At 39.1% G+C, this 13204-nt stretch overlaps 1 protein-coding gene across 6 annotated transcripts in view; it reads left to right on the top strand.

Annotated features, from left to right (window-relative positions):
• Positions 1 to 11715, top strand: part of FNIP2 (folliculin interacting protein 2) — a 46910-nt gene extending 35195 nt beyond the window's left edge. For all 6 annotated transcript variants that reach the window (XM_042829761.1, XM_042829759.1, XM_042829757.1 and 3 more), the window contains 5 exons: positions 137 to 1463; positions 2183 to 2339; positions 3497 to 3697; positions 7140 to 7255; positions 7945 to 11715. In XM_042829761.1, the coding sequence (XP_042685695.1) occupies positions 137 to 1463; positions 2183 to 2339; positions 3497 to 3697; positions 7140 to 7255; positions 7945 to 8023 (1880 nt within the window). In that variant the 3' untranslated portion in view covers positions 8024 to 11715. The remainder of the gene's footprint in view (positions 1 to 136; positions 1464 to 2182; positions 2340 to 3496; positions 3698 to 7139; positions 7256 to 7944) is intronic.
• The last annotated feature ends 1489 nt before the right edge of the window (positions 11716 to 13204 follow it).

The following is a 13204-nucleotide window of genomic DNA, read 5'->3' as shown; positions in this document are numbered from 1 at the left end:
AAATGTGGAGGGATTTCTTTTGTTATTCTGTGCTTTAGGCTCCTACAAATGACCATGAAATAAATTGTCTGTTTGTGCCTGTAGTGAATGCTGTTTCAAAATGAATTCCATGTGAAATTCTTATTTTCCTGTCTAGGTGATCTCTATGGTGCCATAGGCTCTCCGGTTAGATTGACTCGAACTGTTGTTGTTGGGAAACGTAAAGAGTTGGTGCAGCGCTTGCTCTATGTTCTAACTTACTTCATTCGGTGCTCTGAGCTACAGGAAAATCAGCTGACGTGGAGCGAGGCAGTTGGAGAAGAAGAACAAGTGCTAAATGGAAGCAAGATCACAACTGCACTAGAGAAAGGAGAGATAGAAGAGTCTGACTATGTCGTTGTCACTGTCAAAAATGAACCTGCTCTTGTGCCTCCAATCCTACCTCCAAAAAATGATCCAAGTAAGAACCATACTGTTGCAGAGTGGGTCTATAACCCCAAAGGCACTTGCACTGTGCCAGCCTCTTCAAAAGAAAAGAAAGAAACAATAGGAAAAGTCAGTCAGAATTCTGAAACATCTGTTGACTGTCTAACTAGCACTTTACATAAAGGAGCAACTGACAGTGGGGAAAGAGCTGTCGCTGATACAGGAACTGTGCCCAGCCACTTTGAAGAGCCATCTAATTTGGAGGATGTAACGGATGTAAGGAAGAACAAAAACCAGAATGGAAGAAAAGTGGAAAAGCGGTTGTCTGGTAGGTCGTCTGCTTTACCTTGTCCTGAAAGGTCTGGCCACAGGAGTTCACATTTAGAAAAGGTCACCTTTCGGATTGGAAGCTCTGCATCACCAGAGTCAGACTTAGAAACTCGAAGGAGAGAAATGGAAGAGAATCTGAAGGTATTGAGAAAAAATCCAGAGGTAATAATACACTGTGCCTCCAGTTCTACAAATCTGACTGTGGGTGCTTCCCAGAATCAAAAAGAAAGCTGTGAAGCTGCCTCTTTGCCATACAGTAAGCATAGTATTTGTTATGCACAGATCTCATCTTGTGAGGGGCAGGGGAGTATGCTTAATAACCAACATACGGAAAATAAAGGAACTGAAGTAAATTTAAAGAACACAGTTTCGGGTGAACTACTTTTGTCAGTTGATAATGTAGAAACTGTAACATTGCCAAGCGTAAAAGAAACTAGAACTTCATGCTCTGGCAAGCTGGAGAGCTATTCGCCTGGCTGTGTAGAAGTAGATTCTTCTGCTGTCAAAAAAGAGTCCCCTAAACTAGGTGCTAAAGATGTCCCCTGTGGGGATGCTAGAAGAAAAACCCCCTTCAGAGTTGAGGGGGACATTCCAAGGAATGAGAGTTCAGACAGTGCTCTTGGAGCCAGCGACGAAGAAGGTGACTGTTGTATTCCTGATGGAGTGCGTCACGACAACGTCAGCAAGCGACCTGAAGAGTTTGCAGAAGTGGAACTTCCTTTACCAAGGTAATGGAGTTTAAATGAACTTACAACTGAGCGGAGTCAAAAGCTGTTGGTACGTTAAAGGTGTTCAGGATTTGGAGTCTGAAGCCTGCTGGGATGTTGATTAAGTTGCTTGCAAACAAATCCATAACAGACCCAGGTAGTGTATTTCAAAAAGATGACCAAGACCAAGCTGTCATTTGCAGTGAACTTTTTTGACAGTGTTCTTCAGATGTTTAATAAAAGTGATGAGGCTGATTGCCTGAAACACTCAGTGTAGGCTGTCCTATTTGAAGACAAGCAAACTTCAGTGTTGCTAGAACTGATGATGACTAAATGCAACTTTGAATAAGAGCATCCCATTCGAAAACTTGTGATCTTTAGAGATGCATGTGGAGCTTCCTGATGCATGTTAAGTAGCTAGAAAGATATTTTTGCTGCTTGAGCTGAGTTTGGGAACTCAAATTTAGCAAACCCGTTAAACACAGTAAGGCAGGGATCATAGATATCACAAGTTCCAGTGCGTGTAGATTTGGCTTTTCTGAAATTTGAAGGAATCAGTACAGCACTGAAGTTACAAAATTATGGTTTCAAAGAGTAATTGATTCACAGCATTTTTAGTACAATTCTTGATTAAAATTTGCAGTAAAACCAAGAGGAGGGGGTTAATCAAATCTTGTTATAATCTGAATGGAGTCTGTCAAGCAAGAATCCTAGCTGCTTTCTATTTTTTTTTATTTCAGGTCAAACACAGTCAGCAGACAGTGTGTGAAAAACTTTGGGAGATCACTTCTAGGTGGTTACTGTCATACCTATGTGCCTGATCTAGTGCTGCACGGAGTAAGCAATGATGAAAAACTGAAGCAGTGTCTACTAGCTGACCTACTTCATGCAATGCATGTGAGTGAAAGTACTGCTCTGAGTCATAGCAGAAGTTGCTGATATTACTGAGAAGCGCCAGAAATGTGGTATTTTGTACTTTAGAACTTGCTTTGTTGTCTGTTTGCTGGTTCTTAACAGCCACACCTGACACATCATCCTTCTTGAAAGAAAGCTCCTTAAATCACTGCATGAGAAATCTCTTCACACAAGAGTCACTTTTTTTTCCTCGTATTCTCTTCAGTTTTCCCTTAAAAGATAAACACAGGGAAAAATGGTTGCAGCTTGAAGTTACGAGGAAAAAAAAAATCTGCGAAACCACTTATTTTCAGTCACAATTGGAGGCAGTTATCTGTAATTATGAAGGTGTTAAGTGAGCTGTTGGAAACAGCTTGCCACTGAGTGGCATTTGTTGCAAGGCAGATAAGTCTTGTGGAAGCTTGTGTTATACTAGACTGTGGCAGGAATGACTGACTTACTAAATAAAGTTAGTTGACTGCAGATAAGATCTTTGATATTCTTACTCTTAGGTACACCAAATGATTAATTTGTCCTTCACTAAAGTAACATTGAGAGCATCTAGTGTGCAATTTTATGTATTAGTCTAGTGATTGCTCCCTGCTTCTTTACAGAGCAGTTAAGAATTATCCTGCTGGAATGACTTCAGTGCAGTGTCCAAAATGGTGATGTGTGCAATTTATTTTTAAATGTCAAATTGCTTTAATGTGACACTGTTTCTTTGTGCACATGTTATCTCTGTTCTGCGTAGTGAAATCCCTCACAAAGGTGAAACATCAAACTTACTTTAGTTACAGCTGCATCAGTGTAACTAATACCCCATTCCTTTTGAAAGAACTTTTTCATTGAAGCTGGAATTCCATTAGTGAAGAACAAGTATTGGAGTTGAGAGTCTGAAGCTCTACTAAAAAAACTATTTAAATGCCTTTATCAAATTGACAGCTTATACTTAACAGTGTTACTGGATGTCAGCTCTCTCTCTGAAACTGGTATTCTGTCTCATTTTTCTTGAGATAATTCTGTTTTCCTATTGGACAAGAGCATTCATTTGGATCACTTTATTATCCCTTGCCACAACGTGAATGAAAGTGGGGCAGCAAACTAAGTTGTGGAAACGTGTATGCAAGCGTGGCATAATGTTTGTCTTGTATCTATTGCAGCATCCAGTGCTAGATGAACCAATAGCAGAAGCTGTCTGTATCATTGCAGACACAGATAAATGGAACGTACAAGTAGCTACAAGCCAGAGAAAAATGATGGACAATATGAAGTTAGGCAAAGATGTCTTGGTGTCAAGTCAAGTATCCAGTTTACTGCAGTCTATTTTACAGCTTTATAAACTCAACCTCCCAGCTGACTTTGTAAGTATTACTTTGCTGAAAACCAAAGCTAATGAAAATTGTTCAGCTTAGTTAACAAGTGCAGAGTTTTGTGTGCTGTGTGTTTTAGTGGCTCCTATCAGATATTAATTTATTGATGTAGGTAAGTTGGCATAACAGATTTAAAAACAAAAAACAAACCACAGACATGCTACAGTTCACTTACTCATACTGTTTTTAACTTCATTTGTGATTAACTTTATTTGTAATAGGTTAAAATCAACTGCTTTGAAATAGATGTGACAGAACTAAAGTTACTTAGGCAATTTTAGCACGGCCCTCACATATTTATGATTAGGGTTGTTAAATTTGACTTAGATTTATTTTTTTTGTAGTTTTCCCAATTCCCTACTGTTGGAAGCTTCTGTCTGCCTAAGCCAGTTTCTACCATACAGTTTTCTGTTCTTGGGCAATTCTTTTTTTCAAACAACAGCTAGTGGATGCCTTCTCTCTTCCCTCCAAATGTGTATACCTGTGCATGTCTACCTGACCTTTCAATTTCATGCATATTCTAGCCAACTCTGTCAATCAGTCCTGCCTCAGATCACCTTGCTGACATTCTTCCCACTGGATTTCTGGGAGGATACTGAAGTCTGAAAACCCTTTGGGTTGGATGGGTTGCAGCAGAGGACATTGTTTTTTTTTTATACTGCATAATGCTCTTCCTACAGCATCTTCTCCTGTCCTCAGTAGTAGAGTTCATCAAAGCAAATGAGTGGCTCTTTCTGAGTTGCTGTAATCAGCCAAAACAACAAATTACCCACAAGTATGACAGCAGTAATTATAATACAGTTTTAAACACACCATTATATCTGGGGAAAGATTAGGTGTGTAAGTAATAGGAGTTTAAGTTGTAAGTAAGCAGAATCAGTTTGTTCTACAGCACACAGCCTTGAAAAACTTTGTAGGAAGCCTGTGAAATGACTGGGCTAGTAGATGGAATGGAATGATGGAGCTCAGTATTAACAGCTGTAAGTAGTGTTAGTTGACTCTGTTTGGGATAAAATTAGTGGTACCGATTATTTTCAGTTCTTGAAATCAAGTACTGGGGCCAAGAATGTGAATGTAAGTGCACTTTCAGGATTCTTTTGGGCACTGGAAAGCCTGTGGGATTGGTTAATTGTAGTGCTGGCATTGGAGCACCTTACTTTCTGGCAGTTTTGAACTCATTGGTTGGTTCTGCAATGGAAGTGTGTTTTTCCACTATTGCTTTGGGATTTTTTTATATGCAATTTCTGTATGTTTTGAGGAAGTGGAGCATTTTTATTTCCTTTTCTAAACGAATAGTTGCAATAAAATGACAATCATGGACGCTTGTGATTTTTCTATCTGCATTAAAGATACTTTGTCTGCATTAAAGATACTTTGGTTCTTCTGTCAGATTGTACAGATTTTTGCCAGCAGGTGCAGAATAATGAAAGAATGGAGAGTTGGTCCTCTGAACTCCAGGGGGAGAAATGTGGCTCTTCTGTCATGGTCACGCTGACTTAAATTTGGACAAAAGTGTATGTACTAGTATAGATCAAATGCTTACGTGATGCTGTTTGCTTGCAGATTCCTTTACAAGCACAAGCCTGCAGTCACTTTTCACGTAATAGGGTTTCAGTTTGTTGTGGTACAACAGCAGTCAAAACCCAACCTGAGACTGAAGGAAGGACAGGTGATGGTGTCTTGGTGGTGCTTGAGGCTGGCAGCTGTCCTGTGGAGAGCTTTGCAGTATGCCAGGGTGAGAGGGTAGTAGAAAGTGCAATTGTTGCTTGCCAGCAGCATGTCAAAAGTTTCACCTGCTCTTTGCAGCTCATTTTGAGCTACTCCTGTGTTTTTAAATGTCTTCAATTTTTTTGATTCATTTAGTCAACGAGAAGCCACAGAGGAAGCTGAATGTCAAAATAAAAAGAAAAAAGACGACTTATTTATTGTACTTTGCTTACATGACTATTTTTAAACAAAATGGATTGAGATCAAAAAGAAAAAAGTATTTTCTTTAGCTTTCAGGAATAACAGATAATTTTATATAAAGAATCTCTTAAGACAATGTGCAGGTCGTCTTTAGGTGCTTCCTCAACTTTAAAGTAAAAGAGTATCTGTAATTGTTCAGTTCTAGTGTACTGGAATTTGAAATGTGTGTTGAACTGCTACTCTGGGAACCAGCAGCATGTCTTGTGAAGCACTGGGGGAGTGCTAACAGGCTTTCTGCATTAGTGTTACCTGTAATGGAAAAGAGAAGAATGGCTTTAGGCTAGAATCCAGGAGTGCTATTATAATTATAATGGCTTGGGTGAAAACTGGCTTGAAACAGACAGATCAAACTGCAGTCAGAAAGCTTTTGCCTTTCCTCTACTAGTGGCTGTTGTTTTACTGTTACGTAGTGCATTTGATCAAACGTCCCTTTGCATTTCACAATTAATACCTGATAAAAATTCACAGTATCGTTAGGGATCTTTAACTTGCTCAAGACCATCAGAAAAATACACGATAGGCTACCTGCCAGTAGGAGTCTTTTTTCTTTTTTTTTTTTTTATTTAATTAGCAGAACTGCTTTCACAGGTTCTCATTTCTAATGCTTATGGTTTCCATTAATCTCAAACTATACATAGAACAATGGCCTGAAGATATTTACTGCTGTTTCTAATTGCAGTCTCCACCTGCTGGATGATTATGTATTTGATAATATGAGGTTCTGCATGTGCTTCTTGTTTTCATCTTCTGGAGCTTGGAGAACTGAACTAATTTAACTTCTTTTGAAGCGGACATCCCTGTGGGAAGAAGGAATATGTTGAATTGAGTTACCTTAAGTTTTGGTGCAAAATATGTGATAAGGCATCCTACCTGCTCACCTTATGAGTCACAGAATCACACAGTAATGTAAGGGGCATGTAAGCAGCCTCTGGAAATCACCTAGTCCAACCCTCCTGACAAAGCAGTTTTCCTACAGCAGGATGCCCAGGAAAGCATCCAGGTGGGGTTTTGAATATCTCCAGAGAAGGAGACTCCACAACTTCCCTGGGTCACTTGTTCCAGTGTTCTGTCAGCCTCAAAGTAAAGAGAGGTCTTCAATGTCTTAAAGTTAGATGCATAATGAGATCTTAATTGTCTATAAGCCTGTTTAAAAACAGGTTGGCAAAACGCTGCGTCTGACTTTGAGGAGAATTGGTTGTGTTGGGTCTTGTTTCTTTTTTACTTTTGCAACAAGTTTGCTTCCTAAGAAAAGTGGAAATGCTCCAATTCCTTGAGGTGAGAGAGGCTGGTGTATTTCTTTTGTTCTTTTTTAAACTTGCCAGCAGAACTGTAATATCCTCTCCACTTTTTGGAGCGGGGACTTTTGACATTTTCTTGTTAATATGTGTCAGTGCATTATTGTAGCTAATGTCTGTGATGCTGCAGTTTTTCAAGTCATTCTGAAGTTTTTGGTCTGTGTTTACAGTGCATAATGCATCTTGAGGATAGACTACAAGAGATGTATCTCAAAAGCAAAATGCTTTCAGAATATCTGCGAGGACATACAAGAGTGCACATAAAAGAACTAGGAATTGTATTAGGGTGAGTACTGTAGATATCAGTCTTAGCTTATGGTGAAACTTAAACCAGTTATTTTCCTTTACAGTTTCTGAATGTAATCATTTTGTTCCCGTGGGGACTTGCTGCTTATTCCATATTTAGCATTCCCCTTCTCTCACGTGTCTAAAAGTGTAGAAATAATTTCCAGTGAGCCATCTGAAAATCAGCAGGCAGTTCAAAAGCAAGACTTAATCATTAGTCATTCTTTAATCTTAAGAATGAAGAAAGTTTTTGGTAACTGTGAGGTCGTCCAAAAATGGTACTTGAGTAGAGCACAAGCTTTAAGGATGCACCTGCTGTGAAAACAGAAGAGGAAGGAGCAAGAAGTGAGCATACACTCTCAAGAAGATAGTTTTAGCACTGCGGTTAAAACTTAACTTGTCTTTATCCCAGCTGTTCAAGATCTCATTCTGAGAAGTGTAACTTTAAATAAGGAGACCAGTAGGTTTTTTTTCCCTCACTCAGATGATAGTGTGCTTCTTGCTCCTTTGTTTTTTGAAGCATCTTATGCTTTTGTTGATACATTAGGAACGAATCGCTAAGCAGTGGCCTTGGTTACAGTAAGACATTTTTAATTTCCTTAGAATGGATGAGGAATATCCTCTTGTTTCTATTCTTTTGTGCAAGTGATTGTATATTTTAAAGTCTTTTTTTTTTGTTTCTTCCCCCAGGATTGAATCCAATGACTTGCCTTTGTTGGCTGCTATAGCAAGTACTCATTCCCCATATGTTGCTCAAATACTCTTATAAATTAAAATCTCAGGATAGTCATTCCCTTAAAATAAAGAATACGGGCATGTTGGAAGAGGAACAGAGGTGCCAAATACTGGTAAATGGGAACACTGAAAAAAGCAGATAACTGTACCTTCTACCACCTTTCCATTCCAATTGCAGCTGGATGTTTGGTTGGAGGACATCAGTTTACATAACATAAAAGGCATTCAGGTGTTTCTTACAATCTCTCTTCTGACTTAGTGACTGCATCCTTGCATTGTGTTTTGAATCAAAGGACAAAAGCTAACACTATGTGGCAGACTGCGAGCTGCCATCCAAAACGCTGCTCGAAACCATGAAGTAACAGTTACAGAACAAGTGGGCTGGAAAGGATTTCCACACAGTGTACTTCTGAGTGTGGTGTATGTTTCTTTGCTGGGGAAGAAAAGCTGTAAACTATGTATATAGCATTCCTATACACAAGTGTATTAGATGGAACATGATTTTCTTGCAGAGCAAAAGCATGATTTTGTATAGTGGAAGTGACCAGCTCAGAAAAGGAGTCTGTTTTTAGCAGCCAAATGTTACCTGGAAATGGTGGTGTGCGTGAGGTGATGTGACTTCTTCCTCGAAGGACAAGAAATGAAGAAAGCTGCTGCTGCTTCTCTTTTAATGAGGTATTCAAATGGCTTATGACTAGAAGTAGTTCTACCCCGAAAATGGAATGAACTTCTGAGATTCTTTTGTAGGAAGGCCTTATGGAATTTCTGCCACAAGTTTACATTTGTTACTGATGCAACTTCAGTACCTTTTTGAGTTTCTGTATGAATTTAACCTGTGTCTTGGTGTCATCAAGTATTGCTATCCCTGAGGAGTGTGACTTTGACAAACTTCTGTATGATCCCAGTGCTGTAGTGCACGTGTGTACACACGTACACCAGTCCATTGGCACCCACTGAAGACAATCTAACTGGGGGAAAAATCTTTATGGAACCTTCAGTCGAAAGTATTACTTCTTTCTGGTTATTAGCTGGGCATGCTAGGTGTAAAAGGTGAGCATTGCTTCAAGTCAGATGAAATGTAGAGGGCGAACCCCCCTGATGTTTGCTATTAATATGAATGTTTGCAATTATCCTTTTTGATTCTACAGGAATCTTAAACTGTCATACGGGTGCCTTTCCTTAGTAGATTAACTGCTTTGAGACCAGAAACTACTTCTCCATGAGTCGATACTGACCTTCTATATTTCTAGAAAGCAAAAGGAAATTTTGTATTTTACTGTTTTCATGTTGGTGATAACATGAATGTAAAAAATAATAATAATAATAATGCATAAAGCACTGTTGAGCTGGATGTGGAATCACGGACCAGACTGAGGAGAGAAAAGAAATCAAAAAAAGCATTCTTAAGGAAAAGGAAAAATAAATGTTGGACCATTTTGTTCTGAGCCAGCAGGAGCGAGGTCTGAAATTGACAGCTTGCAAGTGAGTCGCTGGCAAAACAATTGTTTGGGAATAGCAAGCTGAGAAACTTCTGGTCACCAGTTATTTGTTGTCCTCATTGGTGATTGGAGATTTTTAACACTGAAGGGATGCACTTTTATTAAAAGTGGTTTTATTTCGTACTACCTTGATGTTTGGACTTTTCTACAGTAAACTTTAAATGATTTGAAACTATGAAATGTTCATTTTGTGAGTTGTTTAAATGTGATTGGGGTCTTGATTAACCTCGTGTTGCTTTTTGAGGGGAAATGGGTAGGCTGGCTTACTGTGAGAGGGGTTGTTTCCAAGTAGAGGGATACCTAATATTCTGATACAGAGATTCTAAAGCTGTTCCTTGTATGCTGGCTTTCTGATCTGACATTCCAGGTATTTCTTTTATTGTATTTTCATAGACTTGCCTCTAGCCTACAGAGGCTAGAATCTTTCTGTGGTTCAGGTGTACTCCTACCACGAATAATTAAGCAAGTTTTTCATATCTTTGGTCTGTGAATCCTTGTATCTACTGGAAAGCAAGCTTTTCTCTGCATCTGTTAGCAGATTTCATTCTATTTCACAAGGTCAAAACCAAGTGAGAACCATAGAGCAAATTGTGTATTCCTGAACTGTCCCTGTATGGGGAGACCGTGGGTGCATGTGTGTAGGACTGTGAAACTCCTTCCCTGCGTGTATATAAAAATTCCCATGTGCTTCTTCTTTTTCACGTCCTTCTTAATTAATAGCTGAATTCATTAGAAGACAGTTTCAGTTCTCCTAAGGCATTGGTAGGCTTTTTATCTGAACAGACTGACAGTTTTTTCAATGTGTGCAGAGACGCCTTTGCTGTCATAGAGTTGGCTTTGACTTCCTTAGAACACACTTAGTGATTTCAAGGCTAATGCTGTCACAATTTTTACCACACAGATTATTTAAAAAAAAATAAAATTAAAAAAAAAAAAAAAAATCTGCCTTTTGGCAAGGCATTAAACTAATCTAGGAGTGGCATGTGTGCTGATGGTCCAAGTGTGTGGATTTCTTCAGCCCAGGCTGAAACTTTATAGTTCTTGCTGCTTTCTCCAACATGTTGCTGCTCTTCAGAAATCATACGAAGAACTACCTTGTTCTGACAGTTTTAGTTTGGGGAGGGGGAATTCAACATGAGATCTGTTTATCACTGTTAAAAAGGCTTTAGTCTGAAGAGAGTTGAATACGTATCTCTCCCCTCCACCAAATGTACTACCTCAGTTGATGGGATTCCACCTTCTAGGGCTTTTTTGACTCAGTCTTTAACTTGTTTATGGTAGCATCTTGCCATTTATGTGACGTAGTATGGCATGACGGGGCAGTAGGTGTTTACAGATGCTGTTAGACATCTTATAGGGCATGTTTCTGTTTTTGTTTTAATTGAATGAGGTGATATGAATGTACAGAGGAGCTGAAAGTTGATTATGTAGCTTAGTTTTCAAAAACTCCAAAGTTTTTATCAGTATTATGTAGGTTTTTCTGTAAACTCAATAAATGCATACTTTAAGTGGGAGTGCACACTCTTTCCAAAATCCCACGTAAAAGCAGTTTACACAATGCAGTTTCAGAATGTATTTTTTCAGGCAAGACTCAGCATTGCTACACAGAGGGGAGGGATGAACTACTAAATTTCGTAGCATTTCAATGAGCTCCTTAACCTAAAACAACACCAAGATTGAATTATTTTAATTTCAATAAATACTTTCTGATTTAATGTATGCAACTGTCTTCTCCCCAGAAGAAACAAATGCATACTTACTTACAGTTATTAATTCATATTTCTAATTACATCTGCAGAGTAGCAGATGGGACTTTGCCACCCCCTACTGAATGCCTTTTTTAAAAGTCAAAAAGCCTTTTTCGATGCATCGAACTCTTGTATACAGTTTACACAAAACGATCAGTTATTCCTCAAGTATAAATTCTACTTGAGTTAAAAGGACCCGGATCAAACCGAAGTCTGAACTGCTGAATGCACTCTAGATGTGTGTTTTTTTTATATCAAGTATGCTGCTTTGTCATACACAGTAGGATTTCCATATAGATAAAAACATGTGTTGCTATTTTGCATGTTTGGAGAGCACAAGTTTTTTTAATTTAGGAATGACTGAATACTGATGTCAGGCTACGTGTTTTTGATGGCTTTTTTCGTATAGTTGTTTATGTACATTGCCACTTTGGTCTATTTCTCTGCGGCATTTGGTGCAATAAACTTTCTGAAATTAATGTAATTGGCATTTGGTATCTTCTTTCTTAAAATGGACTTCTGAAGAAGTTGTGCTTGTCGGCTAGCGGTGCATCCAGTTACCTGTTAGTGACATCAGTGAGAGCTGCAGGAATCGTCCAGCTGGAAGGCTTTCCAAGCTTTGAAACATGAATACCATTCGTAGCATTGGAAGCCTTACTCTGTTTATATGCGGAAGAAAAGAACTCGAGCAGAGTTTTGCTTTCCACTGTTCCTTGCAGTTAGTTCAGACCCTGGCTGTTGCTGTAAGTTCTTCAGAGGTTCCATGTGTGTGGTTGGCACTGAGCTCAAACGCGTGTGAAGAGAGCTGTCAGAAGAATGCCACTGTTGCACTGTATGTGCTTTTTCTATTTTGAAATCACTCAGTAACAGAAAGTAAGTGCCACTGTGTGTGTACCTGAAAATGAGATTGTTGGTGGGCTTAAACAAATGAGTCTGGTTTTGTTTTTAAACAAGGTAGTCTTCAGTTTCTCAAACTCCATGAGCAAAGTATCAGCTTAGTACTCCAGACTGAAAAAAGCACGTGCAGCAGCCATCTGATTTTAATTTGAGAAAGCTACTCCATTTCTAACTGTCAGCTGGATGCTGATTTAAAAGCAGTTTGGATGCGGTGCTCGGGGACACGGTTTAGCAGAGAGCTGTTAGAGTTAGGCTAATGGTCAGGTTGTGGTTGGGCTTGATGATCTTTAAGGTCTTTTCCAACCTGAGCCATTCTATGATGCTACCTAGAAGGCAGTGAGCAGCTCAGGCCGTTAGGGGCTTGGGATCTGCAGAACTCTTCAGGCTCTGCAGCTTGCTGGAAACTCCTTTTTATCAAGTAAAAATGGAAATTCAACTGGAATTATGGTCAATATCTCTGGACAGGTGGGGCTGTCAGTGTGTAAGCACTTCTCCAGTAGACTGACACTTCAGACATTTACTTTGTTGACCAAGCTAACAAGAATTGTGAGTAAAACAATTAAAAAAACAAAAACAAAGGAAAAGAAAGAAAATGCACACTTTGGTATCAAGGACGTTCTGCAGTGCTGTGAATATATCTGCTGGGTTTCTGGTCTGGCTGCAGTGAATATCGACATGGAAGCATTTGGAAATATATGTACTTATTTATGGTCGAAGGTACAAAATAGTTGTATATACACAGCTGAAGTAAGGGGAAATGCCTGCTGCGTTGTCTGCTACCACTCCTGTTTGTGTGTCTGCAGGTATGGTGACGTTCTATAGTTATTAACTAAACTTGGTGTCTGTTTTTTTAGTTTGAAAAGTCCATTGAAACAACAGCGTTGTGGTGAACTGTAACTCTAGTCTAGCTCTCCGCTTGGCAAATTGTGTAGCTGCCTTCCTTCTGTGCTTAAACGAGACTTTCTCTTGCAGCAATTTAATACCTAACCACTTTAACATGGGGAAAACACTGTTACCGTGTCCAGCCTTTTATTTCTGTCATGCTAGGTGCATCTGCAAGCTTCCGTCACA

This window comes from Centrocercus urophasianus, unplaced genomic scaffold (assembly GCF_019232065.1).
Source record: "Centrocercus urophasianus isolate 14NV4802_14NV808 unplaced genomic scaffold, USGS_Curo_1.0 seq_32, whole genome shotgun sequence".
NCBI lineage: Eukaryota > Metazoa > Chordata > Aves > Galliformes > Phasianidae > Centrocercus > Centrocercus urophasianus.
The sequence above is the reverse complement of the archived record's forward strand: the minus strand, read 5'-3'. Positions and strand labels throughout refer to the sequence as shown.